This window comes from Caenorhabditis elegans, chromosome II (assembly GCF_000002985.6).
Source record: "Caenorhabditis elegans chromosome II".
Classification (NCBI taxonomy): Eukaryota; Metazoa; Nematoda; class Chromadorea; order Rhabditida; family Rhabditidae; genus Caenorhabditis; species Caenorhabditis elegans.
This window is the reverse complement of record NC_003280.10, coordinates 5,833,280-5,853,004: the sequence shown is the minus strand read 5'-3', so window position 1 is coordinate 5,853,004 and position 19,725 is coordinate 5,833,280. Positions and strand designations below refer to the sequence as shown.

General features: G+C 35.2%; 8 protein-coding genes and 2 non-coding genes across 10 annotated transcripts; 6 read left to right on the top strand and 4 right to left on the bottom strand.

Annotated features, from left to right (window-relative positions):
* The first annotated feature begins 897 nt into the window (after nucleotides 1–897).
* On the top strand, nucleotides 898–2,660 carry H41C03.2 (Fungal lipase-type domain-containing protein). Its single transcript, NM_062766.4, has 5 exons — nucleotides 898–1,112; nucleotides 1,314–1,439; nucleotides 1,487–1,628; nucleotides 1,800–2,195; nucleotides 2,383–2,660. Exons 1-5 carry the CDS (start codon nucleotides 967–969, stop codon nucleotides 2,641–2,643), a joined length of 1,071 nt encoding a protein of 356 aa, NP_495167.3. The 5' UTR covers nucleotides 898–966; the 3' UTR covers nucleotides 2,644–2,660.
* Nucleotides 2,661–2,696: 36 nt separating this feature from the next.
* Nucleotides 2,697–7,228, bottom strand: H41C03.3 (uncharacterized protein). Its single transcript, NM_001393085.1, has 11 exons — nucleotides 7,124–7,228; nucleotides 5,118–5,259; nucleotides 4,930–5,069; nucleotides 4,544–4,612; nucleotides 4,185–4,491; nucleotides 3,624–3,884; nucleotides 3,436–3,578; nucleotides 3,268–3,386; nucleotides 3,091–3,217; nucleotides 2,928–3,047; nucleotides 2,697–2,882 (listed from the first exon to the last, which is right to left on the bottom strand). The coding sequence occupies exons 2-11, from the start codon at nucleotides 5,257–5,259 to the stop codon at nucleotides 2,790–2,792; spliced, it is 1,521 nt and encodes a 506-aa protein (NP_001379984.1). The 5' UTR covers nucleotides 7,124–7,228; the 3' UTR covers nucleotides 2,697–2,789.
* A 235-nt stretch (nucleotides 7,229–7,463) lies between these two features.
* Nucleotides 7,464–7,751, top strand: ZK1248.17 (MSP domain-containing protein; the record flags this gene model as incomplete). Its single annotated transcript, NM_062764.3, has 1 exon — nucleotides 7,464–7,751. The coding sequence occupies one exon, from the start codon at nucleotides 7,464–7,466 to the stop codon at nucleotides 7,749–7,751; it is 288 nt and encodes a 95-aa protein (NP_495165.1).
* Nucleotides 7,752–8,030: 279 nt separating this feature from the next.
* Nucleotides 8,031–8,140, bottom strand: sls-2.1. The gene has a single exon (NR_002629.1). It is a non-coding gene; the product is annotated as a small nuclear RNA sls-2.1 (small nuclear RNA).
* Nucleotides 8,141–8,384: 244 nt separating this feature from the next.
* Nucleotides 8,385–10,765, bottom strand: nep-25 (Peptidase M13 C-terminal domain-containing protein). Its single transcript, NM_062763.3, has 10 exons — nucleotides 10,662–10,765; nucleotides 10,460–10,610; nucleotides 10,344–10,411; nucleotides 10,083–10,245; nucleotides 9,762–10,039; nucleotides 9,412–9,571; nucleotides 9,303–9,365; nucleotides 9,078–9,257; nucleotides 8,686–8,859; nucleotides 8,385–8,639 (listed from the first exon to the last, which is right to left on the bottom strand). The coding sequence occupies exons 1-10, from the start codon at nucleotides 10,760–10,762 to the stop codon at nucleotides 8,430–8,432; spliced, it is 1,548 nt and encodes a 515-aa protein (NP_495164.2). The 5' UTR covers nucleotides 10,763–10,765; the 3' UTR covers nucleotides 8,385–8,429.
* Nucleotides 10,766–11,490: 725 nt separating this feature from the next.
* On the bottom strand, nucleotides 11,491–11,606 carry ZK1248.21. Its single transcript, NR_051111.1, has one exon. It is a non-coding gene; the product is annotated as an Unclassified non-coding RNA ZK1248.21 (non-coding RNA).
* Nucleotides 11,607–11,901: 295 nt separating this feature from the next.
* lec-5 (Galectin) lies at nucleotides 11,902–13,366 on the top strand. The gene is made up of 6 exons (NM_062762.11): nucleotides 11,902–12,016; nucleotides 12,071–12,236; nucleotides 12,494–12,690; nucleotides 12,737–12,875; nucleotides 12,921–13,140; nucleotides 13,187–13,366. The coding sequence occupies exons 1-6, from the start codon at nucleotides 11,903–11,905 to the stop codon at nucleotides 13,293–13,295; spliced, it is 945 nt and encodes a 314-aa protein (NP_495163.1). The 5' UTR covers nucleotide 11,902; the 3' UTR covers nucleotides 13,296–13,366.
* Nucleotides 13,367–13,590: 224 nt separating this feature from the next.
* Nucleotides 13,591–14,342, top strand: ZK1248.19 (Beta-catenin-interacting ICAT domain-containing protein). The gene is made up of 3 exons (NM_001027326.2): nucleotides 13,591–13,764; nucleotides 13,815–14,049; nucleotides 14,094–14,342. Exons 1-3 carry the CDS (start codon nucleotides 13,679–13,681, stop codon nucleotides 14,289–14,291), a joined length of 519 nt encoding a protein of 172 aa, NP_001022497.1. The 5' UTR covers nucleotides 13,591–13,678; the 3' UTR covers nucleotides 14,292–14,342.
* Nucleotides 14,343–14,451: 109 nt separating this feature from the next.
* On the top strand, nucleotides 14,452–16,224 carry ZK1248.15 (WW domain-containing protein). The gene is made up of 6 exons (NM_062761.9): nucleotides 14,452–14,710; nucleotides 14,760–14,897; nucleotides 14,949–15,096; nucleotides 15,145–15,393; nucleotides 15,443–15,840; nucleotides 15,884–16,224. The coding sequence occupies exons 1-6, from the start codon at nucleotides 14,462–14,464 to the stop codon at nucleotides 16,115–16,117; spliced, it is 1,416 nt and encodes a 471-aa protein (NP_495162.1). The 5' UTR covers nucleotides 14,452–14,461; the 3' UTR covers nucleotides 16,118–16,224.
* A 577-nt stretch (nucleotides 16,225–16,801) lies between these two features.
* fzo-1 (Transmembrane GTPase fzo-1) lies at nucleotides 16,802–19,677 on the top strand. The gene is made up of 8 exons (NM_062760.8): nucleotides 16,802–16,877; nucleotides 16,924–17,049; nucleotides 17,101–17,318; nucleotides 17,370–18,477; nucleotides 18,527–18,638; nucleotides 18,684–19,154; nucleotides 19,201–19,335; nucleotides 19,384–19,677. The coding sequence occupies exons 1-8, from the start codon at nucleotides 16,805–16,807 to the stop codon at nucleotides 19,463–19,465; spliced, it is 2,325 nt and encodes a 774-aa protein (NP_495161.1). The 5' UTR covers nucleotides 16,802–16,804; the 3' UTR covers nucleotides 19,466–19,677.
* The last annotated feature ends 48 nt before the right edge of the window (nucleotides 19,678–19,725 follow it).

Below are 19,725 nucleotides of genomic sequence, written 5' to 3'. Positions count from 1 at the left end.
TCAGGAAAAGGAAATATCAATTTTCATTGAATTTTTTAATTACAATGTAAAATTGAAACAGTAAAAAGGAAATTAAGATTTAAAAAAGGAGCACTAAATTTCAAAGTATTTCTACAAAAACAGCTTGGTGTCGAAAGGTTCCGTAGAAATTCTCTGAATCTGTCGTAAAGTTGCGAGCAGTCATGTGAAACGGGTAAGTAGGGCACAAAGAGGAAAGGATGATCAGTGGATACCCGTCAAAATGGAAAGTTTTATTTGAAAATTGGAAAGTTTACAACAGAATATCAGGAAAAAGTTTGCGATGATGTGATTGAGGGTGAATGAAAACACACATTTAATTTTAGTTGTATGTCATTAGACCTCGTGAATCTCATTTGTCAAATTGGGAGGTTCGTGTAAATATTTTTGTTTTCTGGTCGAGATGTAAGTGTTCTAGAGATTCAGATTTTCCGATAATGAAGTTCTAAAATAAATAATGGACAAATTTTTGAAAAACACATATTTTATGTTGCAATTTTTGTGGTAGTAATTGTATTGGTTTGCCAACGGAATGGTGTTCCTATAGGTGTGCATGCATATCGTGAATGCAAATAACGGTCCAGCCGTGCCTACAAAGTGAACGATTTTCTTCCATTTTCTTGAGCACAACTGTCGTTCGAGTATTTTTCTTCCTTCTCTGTGTGTTTTTTAAAAAATCAGATACAATATTTTGGACGCCGAAATTTGTAATTGATTTTCAAAAAAAAGTTAATAAACACATTACCTATTCCTTCGCATTCAAATTTACTATCAGAGTTTCCTAGCACAGCTCACAAATTCCAGTGAGACAGCTGAAAACATAAAAAGAAAAAATTAATTACAAGGGTTACCTGCCTGCCGCCTCTTTCTTTTCAAGCAGTTATTCGCTCAACTTCGTCTCCTTTTCTCACTTACTTTTATTTTCAATTTCTGTGTTATTATTGCTATATGCGAGCGGTTTTGTATTGGTCCTATGTAGCTATTATTCATCTAACAGGATTAGTATTAACTCAAGACACCAAATTGGCAAAATGCTCACAACTTTCAAGTTGTGAGCAATGCGCGGGAATTGTTGATCGAGAAGTTAGTTGCAGGTGAGCAAAATATTAGAAATCTAATATTTCTATAATTATACTTTTCAAATTTTGCTTTATCGCAAATTTTTTCTTTTTAAAAAGAAAATTAAAATTGTTTTACAATTAATAGCGAGGATTCATCAGTTTTTAGTGAGTTTAATTGGAAAATGAAAAAAAAAACTTTCGTAGGCTCCTTGAAGGCTGAAATAACATTTTAAGATGGTGCCTGGGATCTTCTCAATGCTACCCTTCAAAATATATGTGCCATCCGTGGAAAACGGTACTACACGTGGAAAATTGTCCGATTCAAAAAATACCCACCACGTACAGTGACACATTTCTAAGGCATTAAAGTTTCCGAATAGTTTAAATGAATAAATATTTGATTTCAGAACTGAGATTGCTGCTTACATTCAAGCGGCAAATCGTGTTAGTGAATACTCACCTGTTGGAGCTCCAATGTCATGTCTATTGAAATTGAGTTCAAATGCAATAGTTAAGTATGAATTGGATGTACCAACTACATTAGAAGGTGTAAGTATCAAAAAATCACATTTTTTCAAAAATCAAGAACTTCAATCCAGCTGAAACCACGGGTACACAGTCCAATACACAGAGTTATTAAAAGATCAGAAATCTAGGTGTTGAGCACCATTCTTCTAGCCTAAAAAACTTAATAACGTTTTATTCATTATTAATGTTTAGAGAACAGTTGGAGTATTAATTGGTGTGAACCATGATCGACAACATATTTTTGTGGGTTTCCGATCTACAAACGATCCGTTCCAATTTGTTGCTCAATTCTACGTGTTCACAATGGGATGGATGAAAGATTTTCCACTGGGTGGGAGAATGGTTGCAATTTACGTTGAAATGTATAAAGATATTCTGGAATTTGGATTTGATGCTTCATTAGAGAAAGTAGTACAAGAGTATCCATCGTATTCAATGTTAATCACTGGGCATTCTCTTGGTGGAGCTATGGCTACTATATTCTCACTTCATGTTGCTCTCAAATATCCACAGAAGAAGACTAGTTTATATTCAATGTCTGCACCACGAAGCGGAGATGAAACATTTGTGAAACTTCTGAGAGAACATGTAAGCGATTTCAAAAAGTTTTTAAAGGGGAGTGAAAGTGTTTTGTTCTAGACGTCGGAACATTTTAAAAATAATTTTCTTTTTTGCCTGAATTCGGAAAAGGCATTCTGTACAGTTGTCTAGTACGGCCGCCTCCTCAAATCACCAAAAAGTACCTTTAATCGTTCCAAAAATTTGAAAATTCCAGGTTTTCGAGGAGTTTCGCGTTGTTCGAGACGGCGATTTTGTGCCCGACGCGCCGTTCCGTGTGTCACAAACAATCGAGACAGCTCATCATAATAGTTTTGAAATATTTTATGGAAGTCACATGGCTGTGGATAACTATAAAATATGTAATCAGCCTGAAACAGAATATTGTTTGAAAGGATCTTGGTGGAAGAAACCGGTGGCACACATGTATTTGTTTGATCAAACTTTTTATAATTATCATTTGGGTTATTGTGAATAAATATTTCCGTTTTCTAATTTTTGCCGATCTAAAATTGTTCAAGTTGCATTCATAATGATTTTTATAAATTTTCATTTTTTAAACCCGTAGAAAGCCCTTTTAAATCGTAACAAAAAATTAACTATCCATAAATCGGCCTAACACTATCATAATGGATATTCCCGTTCCGCCCATCTCGTATAACTCGGTTTACATTCCAATTTGTAATTTGGTTCCAGGTGATTCTTGTGGTAAAGAACCTAGAAATTGGTATATTTTTTAAGTTATAAATTCATTCAACTTACATTGACCATTTGTGCATAGTAATTTTCTTCCAGCGGATGATCTACTTGTCCAAGAAATGTTCGATTGTACAGTAGCTCGGCCGTGCATTCCACAATTGAGTAATCAAATGCTGGGATCATCTATATTGAAATTTAGGCACTTTGTATTTGGTAGATGGCTTACTTTGTTGAACATCAAATTGGGATATGCGGCAACTGTTCTCAAGTCCTCAATTCCCAGTAAGCAAATTGCATGTCGAACTGTTTTTGATCCACATTTGTGGGCACTTCCGTACATCCATTGTGACATTCTGCAATCCAATAACGTTAATATTTTCCAAAAAAAAAAAACCAATTTTACCTTGATACAAAATCAGTATTTCTTTTCTGTTTCAAACATTCATCCGTGAAATGTCCAGGCATTCCTAGATCAGCACTCACTTGAAAACTTTGAATAAACTGCTCATCTACGCCAGATGACTGAAAATTTAAAAATAAAAAGAAAGAGATTTGAAAAAATGTGTCTCACTCCTTCATTCCATTGGTTAATATAGGTTGAAAGATCAACTGTTCGAACCATCCAATCAACTGCCCCCCTTGACAATGAGCCTTGTACAGCTCCTTTTGCGAACTTCATGCTGGTGGTTAAAACATTTTTGTCGATTCCAGTTTCTTGAAATTTTTATTTTAACTCAATACAATCAATTTAGAACTCACCATTTCGAAACATTTTTAGAGAAACTGGGTCCCATTTGAACTTTTTATTATCTACACGTCCTGCTTCAGGTGTAATCTCGATGTCGTTTGCTCCACCAAGCCAATCATAAATCTGCTCTATTTCATATACGGATTTAACAATGACATCATGATTTTGAAGTAAAATGGCATAGTTCCAACCAGGTTTGTTAATTAGAACACGGAGGCAATTGTAATGTGCAAGATTGATGTTATGACCAGCTGAGTCCACTGATTCTTCATCTGAAATTTTATTTTTTAGATCTACGAGTGGGTTCTTCTAGATTAAGATAAGTATACGAACACCATATGAATTTACGTTTCATTTGTCATTTTTAGGCATTGTAGGTTTTTTTTAATTGAGTTCAAAAAAACAATTAAACATCAACGCAAAATTCCGTCTCCGCATTATAAAATTGTCAAACTTGATCCAAATATCTGAAGTCAAACAACTACATATTAAGAAACTTTGGAGGTTTTAAATCAACATTTTGATTGAAAAATGACATGTTTAAATTTTTTAAGCCATCGGCAATAATGTACCTGGAAGAAGCAAAACATTTGGAAGACACGCAGCCATTGCTCTGAGCCTTTCATGAAACTGTGACGGAGCTTTTTTGTCAATCGCGAAACAAAATGAATTTTGTGGATGATATGACATTTGAACTTGTTTCTCAATCATTTCATAATCTGTATAAACAATTCTCGCAAATGCAACACCATTTTTCAAAGGTTTCAAATCATTTCCCGATGGTAGAATTCGATTCATAATTGCCGAACATGACATATTGAGATTCTTATTTTCCACAATTTTTACTCGATCTTTTCCAGACACTGTTTGTAGGTAGACCTGTATGAATAAAAATTAGGTTTTAAAATTTTGAAATTTAAACAAAATATACCTTATCGTCAGCTAAGATTCGTCCACAATCGATATGATCCGTTTCTGGTCGTCGTGGATAAATTGCCTTCTGGAAATTCAATTAAAACTTATATCTGTCATTATATTTTTACATAAAAAATTTAAATAATATTCATACGCAGTTACGTAGCAACAAAAATGCATGCCTGTCTGATTTAAAATAAGATCTCTGCCTGACTTGTATATGTGGGCATATCTCGTTTTGTTAAATTTTTCTTGAATTTTGGAATTTTGGAATTTCGCAGAAAAACTTGATTGTATAATTGTTATTTCTTTTTTGATTTTTTTGTTTTACAACTAAATATTTGAACTTAAAATACAGTTATAGATAGAATTAAAACATTTTTCATGTTAAAAAAAACTCACGAATTCGGTTTTCAACTCCATTTTAACAAAATCTTTCTGCAGCTCGCTAATTATGGCATTTCTTTGATCAATCTCATTTCTCAAATCGTTTACCACTTGTTCATAAGTCATCGGATTTTGTTTATCAGTCGTCAAGGGATCTGGAAATGAAAAAAAATTTAAACTGTATAAAGTTTTTGATAATTTACCGTAAATTCCTTTTTTCGGATTGAAAATCCATAGATAATACGCAACGAAGCATACAGCAAGAAACAGTAAAATCCATATAAATTTAAATGTTTTTGGTGCTGCTGAAGGATCCAATAACTGGTAACGAATCTTGCTTCGCATCTGAAATTTTTTATAAAAAAGAGAAACATAGAAAACTGTTTAAATTTTGAAACCTTTATATTTTCTTGGAAGAAAAAACCTATACACAACGAGAAACGAGGAAAAGTTGCGGAGGAACAATTCAATCTTTTATTGTTGTTCTCTACCTCTCTGATATTGAAAACTGTCAATATAAACGGAGAAAAACCATGATATTTAGGCTTTTTCTCGAACAAAAATACAAATTTCAAAGTTTAGACTCGTTTTTCTCCGTTTTTATGCATTCCGAAAAATTCAGGGTCCATAAAGTTCTATGGAAACAAAACGAGGCATCCGTTTTTGGAAAGAAAATCGGGGAAAAACGTTTTTTCACAATTTTATGCAGATGGAAAATGAATTCATATAAAAGAAAATGAGTTGTCATGGAAACGGGACAACGGATTAGATTAGCACTATTATTATCAAAACGAGAGAATGGAGCAAGCAGGTGGAGATGGACAACAAAAGAGTTAAGTTTTCTCGCAATTGTGCCAGTTGGCAAGTTTTTTAAAGAGGAGTAGCTTATTTGTTTCCTTACTTTTTTGGATTAAAAAAAAAATTATTTCACACTTAATTCGCAATGTGCGAAAACTATTATTCGCATGCGCACATTACGATCAATTTTGTTTGCGTAAACTCTGCCAATCTTGTGAGGTACCTGTACACATCGTAAATTGACTGTGTTATTGGAAATTTTTCGAAAATGTTCTACAGGGGTTCTAAACTTCAAAGAAGTGGGGACAAATAAATGAACTAAAAACTGAAATTTGTGCAGCTTGTTTTTTCATATAGTATAGTACTTTTTCAGTCAATAAGTGCACAAATTTTTATATATTAACAGTTCATTTTCAGCCTCTGTGACACAGACAAATTTCAAACATCTGACTTGAGTTTCTAGCTGAATTTGGCCCATTCCGACAGCTGTCATGAACAATGTTTTGAGAAATTTTCGAGATGTATCTTTTTGACATTTGGACTTTTGGGACTATTGAGTCTATGATAGTAATAAAAAATAGTTACCTTTTTGCTCTCGTGGAAGGTAAAAGACTACAAATCCGTATAATACTTGGAAGCAAAAGTCCAAAAGGTTCAAATCTGAAAATCCAACAAATGGGGGCATTGACATTTCCAACTCTAACTGTTCTTGATAAAGAATATACAGGGGAAAAAGCTGGGAACAATGAACAACTTTTAGTATAAAACATAAAATACACTTTTTTGTTAAGAAAAGTAACGCCCTAAAAAGGAGTAAGCACTCAAACACATATATGGCAGGGAGTTGGCAAATATAACTTAGATATATCATGCTTTGTATCTGCGTCTCTACTATTTACAAACTATTTTTCACTCATTACTGATAACATTTTAAAAGAGAACAGTGGTGTGCAGACGTAGCTGCAAACTATTTAATAATGGAGGTGTTTTAGTTATAAATATTCATGTGTATTTTGTTGAAAAAGAAATATATTCCAAAAGTGATAAAATGTTATTTACATTTCTATGAGTAGTTCAAAGATATCTATAGTGTTTCTATTTTCTCTCAATTGCTAAAAAATTCTTCTTAAAACAAATTGGACCATTTCTCTGAGCTGCAGGGACTTTAAAAATTTAAGATAATTCTAAACGATCAGAATTTTTTGCCAACTTTGACCGAACATAAAACATTGTTGGATATTTTTAAATTAACATAGGTACCGTTTCTATTAGAATGTTTTAATATAGCGGGGCACTGTCGTCTTACTCTACTAAATGGTTAGATTACTGTAGAGAGATTAAAAATATTTCAAAGCCTTTTGAAACAAAAAAGTTGGATAATTTAGCTATTCAATGCAAAAATATAGTATACCTTCATTCTTCCGATTAACTTGACTTTTGCTCGATGTAGGCTGTGATAATATTTTTATACGATTCAGAAACTGTGCTCCTTTGTTCGCAGCTATACTTTTTGCAAGTAAATTTGAAAGAAACAGAACGTCTTTCTCTCCATTAAAACAACATAGCCTGTCGTTTTGTTTTCAAATCGTTATGTTCTGTGATATGTGTGATTTTCCTTTAAAAAAACATCAGATTTTATTCACAATTAAACTCAGTTTTCGAATCCAACAAATCATGGCCATATGCAACGAGATTCCCGCTTGCTTCAAAAAATCTGAAAAAAAAAGTAGTATTTACTATAACGCAGCGGAATGGGGTTCGGAGACATCCAGACCCAGCCGGGCACGTATTCAATGCACCATATGACGACAAGCACACGTATCACATCAAGGTTCCTAAAAAACAAGACCACCAACATGAAGAGACTTGGAGTTGATCCACCATGTGGAGTGCCCGAACCCAAGGAAGATGTACTGTTGGCAGTTTCATGTGATGCCTTCGCATTCGGACAAGACGACACCAACAACGACCGTATCACCGTCGAATGGACCAACACCCCGGATGGAGCTGCCAAGCAGTTCCGCCGTGAATGGTTTTAAGGAGACGGTATGGCTCGTCGCAAGAACCTCTCTATTGAGTACAACCCAAAGAACATAAATCTAACTTTCCCAACACTTCAATAACACTTTCAATAAAGTTTCATTGATAGATCGTTCTTTTTTTTTTGGATTGACCATATGTTCAGAAGTTGTGTTATCCAATCGAGAAAGAAAATCGAAACTCCTTCACTTTCATCTTTTGAAGTTTGAAAAAAAATATATTGAATCATCTTTTTTGATTCATCATAATCTTTAAAGTTCTTTAAAGATAAATTCATGTTTGCTTCGCCGGATAACCCCAGCGAAGCTTTTCCAAAAATTAAAGTTGTTTGACACTCTCTTTCGAAAGGTCAGAACTCCAGCGTACCTTGAGTAACTGGGTTAAAACCGACTAACACTGCGAGACATCTCCTCTTATACAAATGTGTGTACAGACATCTTTCGAGGCAAGCGAATAACTGTAAGAGAGTGCCTCCGACAGAGACGCCGACGGCTCGAAACTGGCTGTGTGTGGCCGAGTGGGGCAGGAGGGAGTGCAAGGCGCAATACACCAAGGGTTCGACCCCAATTCAGTGTTAGAGGGAAATAATAAATTTCACCATTTGTAAATAAAATTTTTAAAAAAAACTATAACTAAATTAGCAGTTTTATGGATATTTATGCGATGAAGAGAGTATGTTAATAATAATTTCCAGCATTCTTCTTTCTAGTCATCGGCGATCCTGATCCATACAACTCACAATGTTTGGCTCTGTTCGTTATCATTTTATCAGTTGGTTTACACTTAAATGCATCGGAGAACTGTTTCATTTGAGACATCAAGGAATTGACTCTCTGGTAGTTGTTTGAATGTGCAAGGTTTTGAAATGGAACTCTGGACATTCCATCCTGAAATTTCAATTTTTCATAAAGTTCAGACAGTCACAAGGAATACCTGATTGCAAAAGAAAACTGCAGCTCCGTAGAAGAATAATTGCTTTTTATCAAGGGCCTCATAGTTCGGAACAACCGTTTTTCTGGCATAGGAGTTTTCGTAAATTCTCCACGCAATTCGATACGCAGCTAAATCAGCAGCATCTTCTTCGAATGTTACTGTAGTATTACACGCCTGAAATTGAGTTTATAAGTGAATTTCGGTCAATCGGTTAATGTAGATTACTTGAAAATCTCCGATTTCCTGATAGGCCACAAAAAACTGAGAAAATCTCGAATTATTAAAAAGACTGACTTACAATTAGAATCACGATTTTCCAACTCTAATTTTTCTGTTTGAATTCCTCGCAGTTTTTATTTTGGAGGAAATTGAAAAAGGAAATTATCACTTACTGGTTTCATGTTATGCATTTCAGTTACAGTCGGAAACGTTTCACATGTTTTGAGTGCTTGATCCTTTACACAATCTGCATTTTTTGTCCAAAGTTTTGAAAGTGGCTTGTCTAGATCGTTATCGTCAAATACCAATGTGTGCATGATTTCATGGATCATTGAAAACCCGATGCTCCCGTACTGAAATTGAGAATGATTTCTTGTTGAAATTATGTGGGAAATTACCAAATCAGAAAAGTAGTCCGTATTCAGAAGAAGCAGGAACTCATTTCCAATGTAAACGCTATTCTGAAATAGTTTTAAAAAATATGAATTTTTGAAAATTGTTTCGTACATCAAACGAATTAAACATTTGCCACACGTCTTTCAGTATTCCTGCTTGGTCCTGTGGGAAAATGTCTTCGATGGGTTCATCCAGAAGTTCCTCCGCTTTTCTTGTAGCAACACCTTTGCAAACTAATTCTGCAGTTGGTTGAGAGAATGCAACGTCTAATCTAAAATTTAGGAAATGGGTAGTTTATGGAACATTTTTCCTAACTATAGATGGAACTAATTTTCAGCCAATTTTTGACACTTTGACATACATAAACGACACTTAAGCTCTAACAAACAGTAAGGAACCAAAATTGATATACATTGGGAAAGTTTCAAACGGAAAACATTCTTCTGCAATTCGAAACTCACTTTTTTCTACAATCTTTCTCAGTGCTCTCATAAAGCTCCATGCTTTTTTTCACAGTGATCCGAACATCAGCAAAAGTTCGAAAAGTGATATTGCTGAGCGCTTCAACATATTGCTCAATTGCTTTATAATTCTTCGCCCATGGAGTTTTTATTATTTCCTTTGAAATCACGCTTTTGAACTTATTGAATAGCTTTCTAGCTTTTACATCCAATTTTTCAACCAATTTACTTGTAATGAATCCATTCACAGCACTGACCAAAACACTACGGGTAGTTGTCTGAACCTTAAAATGTATATTCCTGATTTAAAGAAAGATATACATAATCTTCGATTTCTCCAACTTCTTTTATAATTATTGCTGCTTTTTCTTCACATGGATAATTTTCAAAGCCAGGGAATAATACTTCATCTACATTTTCAATTGTTCTATTATCCTGAGCGCTGATGAAAAACGACGAAAGGCGAGGTTTGCTGGGTTTGCATCTGCAAATCGAATTAGCTAAATTTTAGGTGCATTTGAAAATTCACAATTTTCGTTTTTTTCACAACATGAAAATATTATTTTCTCTATGAAAGCTCACTCCGATTTAAGTTGCTCAATGTTAAGTTGCTTCAGAGCTTCTGCTATTGCGAAGGCATCTTCCCCTTTCTGATGAAAAAAAATTAGCTTGCCCATTCAAAACACTTTAAAACTTACAAACTTATCAAATTTTGGATGCTTTTTTCTATATTTTGCTACCATCCCAGCTTTCAGCTTGCTCAGATCTTCCATGAAATATCTTTCAACTTTCCATGGACACACATGGGCATAGAAATCAACACACGGATCCACAGAGAAGTCAGCATGTCTGAAATTTGTTTTTAACTCAATAAAACTTTTAGATGTAATTCTCTATTACTTTTTAATATGCTCTTGAATGATATTCTTCGGTAGAGAGGCTTTTGATGTGCAAAAAAGAATAAAAACAGAAAATATGAAAAAGGGAAGAAGGGCCTTCATTTTAGGTGTCGAAACAAAAAATATGTGATGCACGGATACTTTTATAGTCGAAAATTCCCGCCTACAATAGCACAGTGAGGTGGCCGATTTCCCATATTGTTTGGAAAATTTCGAATAATTTGCATAACGTTTGTTTTATTGTCACTGAACATTTAAGGAAGCGAAAGAAGCTGAAGACAAATTCCAAAAATGAAAAGCAATAGTTTATTCAAACAAAACAAATTAAGGAATCAGAAACTCTCGAAAGGAAGCAAACCTTGTGCAAATGACAATGAGGAATCCACTCCGAAATAATGATTTTCCCATGTTGTACCTCGGAAATTTCGTTTTCAAACCATAATAAATCTCCGATTTGCCATTCATAGTTTCCAATACTTAAAAGCCATTTAAAAGTTCGATTTCAGACTAGTTTAGAAGTGAACAAAGGTTGGGCAAACTCTGAAAATATTTGGAAAATATAAAGCCTTATTCTCCCATTTCTTTGGATTTTTTTTGAACAGCAGGAACAGAAGGACCACCTGGAACGCGAACAGAGTGAAAACACTTTTACTGTATAGATGTTTGGTATTTTTGGTGAGATCTTCATAATGCTTCAAATAATGAACACATCACATTAAGGTTCTTCGACATTAGTACAATGTTTCAACATCCTCCAAGCTGTCCATGCGAACATCGTAAATCCATCAAACACCCCATGTGATGCTGCTCCCTTGGATACCTCTACACAATAAATATATTTTTCATTTTGAACTTTGAAATTTGTTGAGACTCTCATCTGCTTACTCATCCAGGAGACCAAAGTGTTTTTCACTATTTTAGTGTCCGTTTTCTGATCAAAGCTCAAACCTTCGCCCCCTCTGATATCTTCTCCGCATGGCCTCTGGTCGGAGCCTGAACATTCCAATGGAAAACAAGGAAAATGTGTTGGTGTAATATAATGAATCAATTGAAGAAAGGGGTGGAGATTCCCGAATCATCAACACATTTATCTTGCCAATTGTCCATGGCTCAAGAGTTTGAAGCAGCTTCTTCGAAAGTTTGCCATTTAGCTTCTATAGTGTCACGTAACATTCTCGCATGATTTTGAAGATGTTCTCTTTTAAAATTGTATTAAAAATCTTTCAATTTTATACTTGCAGAATGATAACAAGAACGATTGTCTGCTTATCTTTGGCAGCCTTGGTTTCATGCCAAGGAGATGCTTCTGATCCAAAGGAGACAAACTATAAGAAGTTCATCGGAGAACAAGAATACGTTAGTTATCTAGACACTGGCTAGAATCTGAAAATTATTGTTTCAAATTTTTAGAAGCTCCCATTCAAGACCCGTGTCAGTGAGCCACTTGCAGTTGGACAAACTATTCACGCCGTTGGAACTCTTTCTGAGAAGCCAACTCGTGTGGATTTTAACTTCCACAAAGGATCAGCTAAAGATGCTGATCTTCCACTTCATTTCTCTATTCGTTTTAATGAGGGTAAGTGTTTTAATGAGTAATTTCAAGATCCGGTATAGTATCGCAAAAAATTTGTACGACAGTACCCAAACTTGCAAGATCATGAATAAAGATAATGATAACCAATACTTACGCTTAAAAAGTAGCAATTCAAAAACAATTTCTATCATTAAAGAAACTGATGTCATAGTTGAATGTTTTCGTTTCCAGAACAACCGATCCATAAATTAAATTTAAAAAAATACTATAATATTTGAATTTCAAACAATAAATTTCAGGACTTCTCGGCAGCGGAAAGTTGATCTACAACACATTCGAAAACGGAAACTGGTCTGAAGATGAGCAGAGAATTAGCAATCCATTCAAAGCCGGACAAGAATTTGATTTGCGTGTTCGTATTCTTGAAGGAAAGTTCCAGGTCTTTGCTAACCGTCTTGAGGTTGGAGTCTTCACTCAACGACTTCCACTTGATGGAGTAAGTTTGATTTTAAAATTGTTTATCAAACAACTTCGAATTTAAGATTGATCACGTCTCAATCCGTGGAGATCTATCAAAACTTCGTCTTTTCCACTATGGAGGAAGAATCTTCCCTAACCCATATATGGCAGTTGCTGGTCTTACCCCAGGAAAGAGACTGGATATTTCTGCTCTTCCAAAAGGTACAAAAAATAAAATGTCCGTTTATTCACATGGAAAACTTTCAGGAAAGCGTGTCAATGTCAACTTGTACCGTGAAAACAAAGAGTATGCACTTCAAGTTTCCATCAGATACAATGAGGGAGCTGTTGTCAGAAACGCAATGACTAGCAATGTTTGGGGAAAAGAAGAGAGAGAAGGAAAAATGCCACTTGATAAGAAGCAAGTGTTCGATATCACCATCATCAACGAAGAGTACTCTTTCCAGATCTTCCTTAACAATGAAAGGTTTCAAATTCCTTAATTTTACTGATTTTAATCAATATTTTTGCAGATTCACCACATTCTCCCACCGTGGATCGCCAAGCGATATCAAGACTCTTGAAATTGATGGAGACGTTGAAATCCAGACTGTCACCATTAATGATGCTCCAGGAGTTTAAATTTTTGTTTTCTGAATATATTTTAAGTTTTTATATACTGTCCAGATCTAAATAAACATTCTAAGTTTCCTTATCCGTAGCAATGTTTTGTTGGCAGACTACAATAGCTCGATTTTCATGGAAAATGTTGCAGACTCTGTTTAGAATTAAAATTTCCTATTCAGAATTCGATGTATTCAACTTCAAATTGTCCGAATATAAAGGAATACTGCAAAACTTTTAAATACCAAACATTTTTAATCCAACTTTGAGGTTTTCCAAAAACATGCACTTTTGCGTCATGGTGTTTGCGTACACTCGATTTACGAAATGCATTTTACTTGACGCGCAGCATTTTTGTTTGTTGTTTTTTGCAAATTCCTCTTGCAATTAATTTTCTCGTCATGGGAGTAGACGATTTGCTTATTAAAAATGCTCAAAAAACTATTGATCGATTGATCCGGCAGTTAGCAGAAATAGAACAAGAAGAGTGAGTGAATTTTTTGTTTGTTTTTTACTTTCAAATGTTTCTTTGTTCAGGAATAATCTCGAAGAAGACGAATACAGGGAATTGCGTGAAGACACTGTAAATCAACTTCAGGAATATGGAAAAATAGTCGAACGCCTGCAAGGCGGAGATGTTTCTTTAATTGATGATCTCACGGCGACTAAAATTGCGATTCGAACAGCAATAAGTAAAGCCTTCAAAACACCTGAAATTATGGCTTTATTTGCTGGAAAACATACTGGTCTTTTACGAGAAAAATTGATGATGGTAACTAATCTCAATGATATTATCGTTTAAAATTTAATTTTCAGACAGAAACCAACTACCGATCTCAAAAAATGCCGAAGCAAGGGTATCTGGAAAGGAAATTTGAAATTTTGATGGCACTGAGACGCCTTGAAGAAACATTAACAGAAGATGAAAGGAAGTTTCTCAGTGATCGATTAGAAACACCAGAATTCCAATTAATTGAGGCAAATGCGAATCGTCTTTTCAGTGGAAATGTGTAATTTTTATTAAATTATGAATTTTTACTTGTATATAAACTATAATTTTTTTTTAATGTTTTTAATCAAAAATCGCTTGTTTTATATCGGTTTTAACCATGCTGCTCAATTTATCTTTGTTTCCCACGAATGATTTTATTCCTAGGACCTCACCAGTTTTCAGAGTACAAATAATGGCTTCTCCAAAAAAACCAAAAAAAGTTAGGTTAGATGATAAAACGGAAAATGTATCACCTCCATGGAAAGCCTGGTGGCACACGGAAAAGAAACGGAAGTTTTATACGAATGATAAGACAAAAGAAAGTTTATGGGATCATCCAAACACCCGAAAAAATGAGGAAAAATCTCCGGTTAAAGCGAAAACGAGAAAACGGAAAGATGTAGAGGAAAATATCCATGGGACCATGGATGATGATAAAATGGTAACTATTAATTATCAATTAACAGATTAATTTATTCATTAAAATTTAGGAAGTCGATGTGGTACCCCCGCCAAAGCGGAAGTCTATGGAGAAGTTGGATGATGAAGAGTTTTCATGGAAGAGGCCAAGAAGATCGGACAGTTCGGAGAGAATAACGAAAAAAGAAGACATTCCCAGCTGCAGTGGCGTTAGTGTTGATATAATTATTAAGCTCTTTTAAAATAAAAATCAGTTGCAGGTAGAATCTCATTCCAATAAAATGCTACCACGTGTTCCATGGTCTTCTGAAGTTCGACCATTCAAAGATTTGCATTATCGTGCGTGTGCCATATTCGATACCTGTGCTCTTCTGGGAAATCCTGATGTTCTCAATGCTTCCATCGAAAGTAAAATATAGAGAATGATATTATTATTGAAATTTCTATTATTTTCAGAACAAATTCTCACAGTCATTCCATATTTTACATTATCTGAGCTAGATGGTCTTAAAAACGGATCAGGACACACTCGAATTGTAGCTAATTGTGCAAATAATAGTATAAAAGATCTTCTGGAAGAGAAGAATCAGTACTTGCATGTCGAGACGAGCACAGAGCAACAGATTCAGATAAACGGCTTCAGTGCAAACACAACTGTTGTAGATGATTTGATTCTAAGAACTGCATTGCGAATAAAAAGAGAAAGTAAGTTTTTTTCTTAAATTAAGATTCGAGAATATACCACAATTTTCAGTAATGTCAATTCCATCTACAATGAACCTCAATGATCGTGCTATTATACTCGTCACCGAGGATGTGAATCTTTCAAACAAAGCACTGACTCATGATCTGCACGTTGAGACAGTTAAATCATTCATGGACACCATTCATGGTCGGAAGAAACAACAAACGGATTCGGATCAACTAAATAGTTCAAGGAAGTCTTCGAATTCTGATAGAAGACAAACTACTAGGAAAGAACATCATGCTAATTCTCATTCTAACAAATACACTAGCAACGACATAAAATACAAAAGGAACGAAGCTGTTAAAAGTGTAAAGAAACATCGCGAATTGGAAAGTTGGATCAACGACTTAGCCAAAAAAGATGCTGGTCGCAATGCTGGTTTTGTTAAAGAAAACAAAGTAGAGGTAACAAAAAATTATTATTTTGTAAATTAAAATATGTTTTCAGGCTCCCAGAAAATCTCGACCATCGATCCCACTAGCAGACGAGATCACTCTTCAACCGTCTTCCTCAAACTCGGAATCATTTAAACCAAGAAAGACATATCCCTCATCAACATATCAATCATCTCAAAATGGAAACGTAGTCAAGACGACCAAGCCAAATAGTAATCGCCCAAAAATTCCGTTAAGCCTTTCGGATGACGAATGTACCTTCAACGACAATATGGATTGTTCCTGAATATTGTTTCCTATTTATAATTATGATTTTTCTGCATTCCTGCATCCGGTCTCATTGCATGTACGGTGTACTTTAGTGAATTATTTAGTGAATAAATGTTTTTTATGTTTTTTTTTACTTCAAACTTAATAGAATACCGCTAAATCAATAGAAATGTTTCGATTGTTTTTGCTTTCTAAATATATAAATCCAAAAAGCAATCAGAAGTTTAAGAAGAGACACTGCAGAATTTCAAGAACGGGGGCTTGCTGATTAAAAAATTTGCAGCAAGCATTATTCACAAATTTTCTACAAACTGCTTTCATAAAGTTTATTTATATCTTTTAATGTTTAAAACGGCAATTTAAAGCACAGTAACTTTTCTTAATCAAAAATAGTTCGATAGACAACTAATTTTTCTCACAAATCGTTGTCTCCCGATAATCGATTCTTTTGTGTACAGAGAGCGCGCTCCAGTGAACATTCTTTTTTTGCTCGCGACGGAGACAGAAATGGAAATTCTCTGATAATTCGAGTGTTCCTTTTCATTTTTTTTTATTATTCCAATGAATAATTTGATGTTTGTATAACCTTTTCGATATTTCAAATAAGATTTAATGTTTTCTAGACTTTTAAGCGATTTCGTAATCCTCGAATCGAATTTCCGGCTGATTTATGAGACTTTAAATATATTTAAGTTTTCAGGTAATGTCTGGCACAGCAAGCTTAGTTCATACTCTGCCGGCCAGTGGTGATTCTAATCATCGTGGACTTCACAGCTGTATGTTTATTCAACCTTTCAAAAAACAATGCAATAAACTTTTCAGTGAAAAATTCGCGTCGTGCTGCCGATAATGAACCACTTCTTCGATTTCGAGAAGCTAAAAAGGTTCTTGGGGATGTCTATGGAGAACTGAAAGACAATGTGGCTGAACTAGAAGGTGTTTACAAAGGTATTTTCTGTTTTTTACTTCGCCGCAAATATAAACCCACAAAAGTTCCAGATATTAAAGAGAACGACTTTGTTAGTTCTGAACAGCGGGAAGAAATCGAAGCAATTGGCGATTCAATCAAAACTATAATGGACACATTTCAAAGAGATAACATGAAGGTTGTATTTTTCGGAAGAACCAGCAACGGAAAGAGTACAACTATCAATGCGATGCTTCATGAGAAAGTGTTGCCCCAGGGAATGGGACATACAACATGTTGCTTTCTGCAGGTGAGAATCACTTTTTTTTCATATTTTATTGTAAATTTTTGAAATTTCCAGGTTGAAGGTTCAGAAGGCGAAGTTGGCCATCTACAATTAGATGATAATCCCCAAAAGATTGATATGAAAATGCTTGGAAAAATTGGACACGCACTGAGTGACGAAAATTCAGATCTTCCGGCAATGGGACAGGATTCTCTTTTGAAAGTGTTTCATCCAAAGAAATCGGAATCAGGGGAATGCCGACTTCTTCAAAACGACGTCGTCATACTTGATAGCCCTGGTGTCGATCTTTCTCCAGAATTCGATAGCTGGATTGACAAACATTGTTTAGATGCAGATGTATTTGTGCTTGTATCAAATGCGGAATCAACATTGACACAAGCCGAAAAGAACTTCTTCCTTCGAGTCGCGAAGAAGCTTAGCAAGCCCAACGTATTTATTCTCAATAATCGATGGGACGCCAGTGCAGCAGAAACAGAAAACATCGAAGATGTAAAAAAGCAGCATTTGACGAGATTCCGTCAGTTTTTGGTCGATGAGCTTGAAGTGTGCTCAGAAAGAGAAGTCAATGATCGAATCTTCTTTGTTTCATCGAGAGAAGTTTTGGAATCACGATTAAAAGCTAGGGGACTGGTACAAAAAGCCTATCAAGCAGAAGGTCATGGCACAAGAGCCTTGGAATTCCAAAATTTCGAACGACATTTTGAGCATTGTATCTCTCGATCGGCGATTCACACGAAATTCGAAGCTCATAACAGGAGAGCTCATGAAATGATCGGAAAAATGCGGCTCAATCTGAATAGCGTGCTAACCTCTGCAGCTGAGCAGAGAAGCAAGCTTCAGAATAATCTAAACGAATCCACCAGGACTTTCAATGAATGCCGTGTAAACTTCACTCAATTTGAAAAAGCTTACCGTGAGCAGACAGAGCAACTGCGAGCCGAAGTTCATCTGAAAGTTTCTGCTGATTTCTTTGAAGAAATAGCACGACTTGATGCAATAATTGATCGATTTGAACAACCTTTCGATGGAAGCTCTTCCGGAATGACAAAGTATAAAGAGGATTTGGCAATCTTTGTGGACAAATGTTTGAGCAGTGATTTGGAAGCTAGATGTACCGGTGGCCTAATGTCAAGAATTTGGAATTTGGAGAATGATATGTTCCGTAAGTGTTTATCTGGGAACTGATGTGTTATAAAAAATTTTTTTTCCAGAATATGTGACAAAAATCCTCGCCGAACCTTATCAGAATAAGCTTGAAGAAGTGTGGCGATATCGTGCTCCTTTCAAATTTAGCATTTGTGTCGATGTCCCTGCTCTTGTCAAGTGAGTTTCGATGGATTTTTTGTGTTTCATTCTTACATTTTTCAGTGATTTCCATGAAGACCTCGAGTTCCGATTCACATTTGGTCTACACGCAATAATTCGTCGCATCATTGCGTATCGAAGCGGCCAACCTGTCACTGCAATCAACACCAATTTGCTTACTCCATTATCACTAAAACAACAATCCGAAAAGAATTCAGTGAGAGATGCAGAAGCTTCTGCAGCTTCCGAAGAACAGGCAATGATGACTCAAATGGTTTTGACATCAGCCGCATTTTTAGCAAACGGAAGTCTTGGAGTGCTAGTTGTTGGTGGTATTGTGTATAAGGCTGTTGGTTGGAGAGTAATTGCTGTCGGAGGAGCGGCCTACGCTGGACTATATGCATGGGAACGAATGCGCTGGAATTCGGGAGCCAAGGAACAACATTTGAAAGAACAGTTCAGATCACATTTAGCTGCTCGAATGCAACAAGTTTCAACAGCTCATACTCATCACTGTGAAACACAAGCTATCAGGTATTTTTTAAACCGTATAGTTTTCAATTCAATTTGTTGTTTTCAGAGAAATGGACCAAGTCTTTGACGGATTGAAAGCAACTGTTGGTGGAGTCCATAGAGAAATGAAAAACGATTTGGATGTACAGAAGACACAAATTGATGCAGTTGATTCAACAATTCGAACATTGGGAACAATCAAGTATGTCCTCTTAGATCTGTGTCAAGAATTAATAAAATTAATTTTCAGAGGAAAAGCAGTGTTTCTTCTCCGAAATCTCGAACAATTTGCATCTTCTTATCTCCGATCGGACTCTCCGCCAACGCCATGAAAATGACTAGTCTGAATTTAACTAATTTTGGTGCTTTTCCCCTTATTCACTCAGTCCTATAGCTTTTAATTCGAACGATTGGTAATCGGTTCAATGTAGATATTTTGATGAGCTGTTTTCTCGTTATTTCTAGACAATTTCAGTAGTTTTAGTGTTTTGATTATGATACTTCTATGAGACGAATAATAATTCGAATAAATTTTTGTCGTTTGATTTTTGAGAAGATATTCAATTATCTGTATTTATATTCATCAGAATTT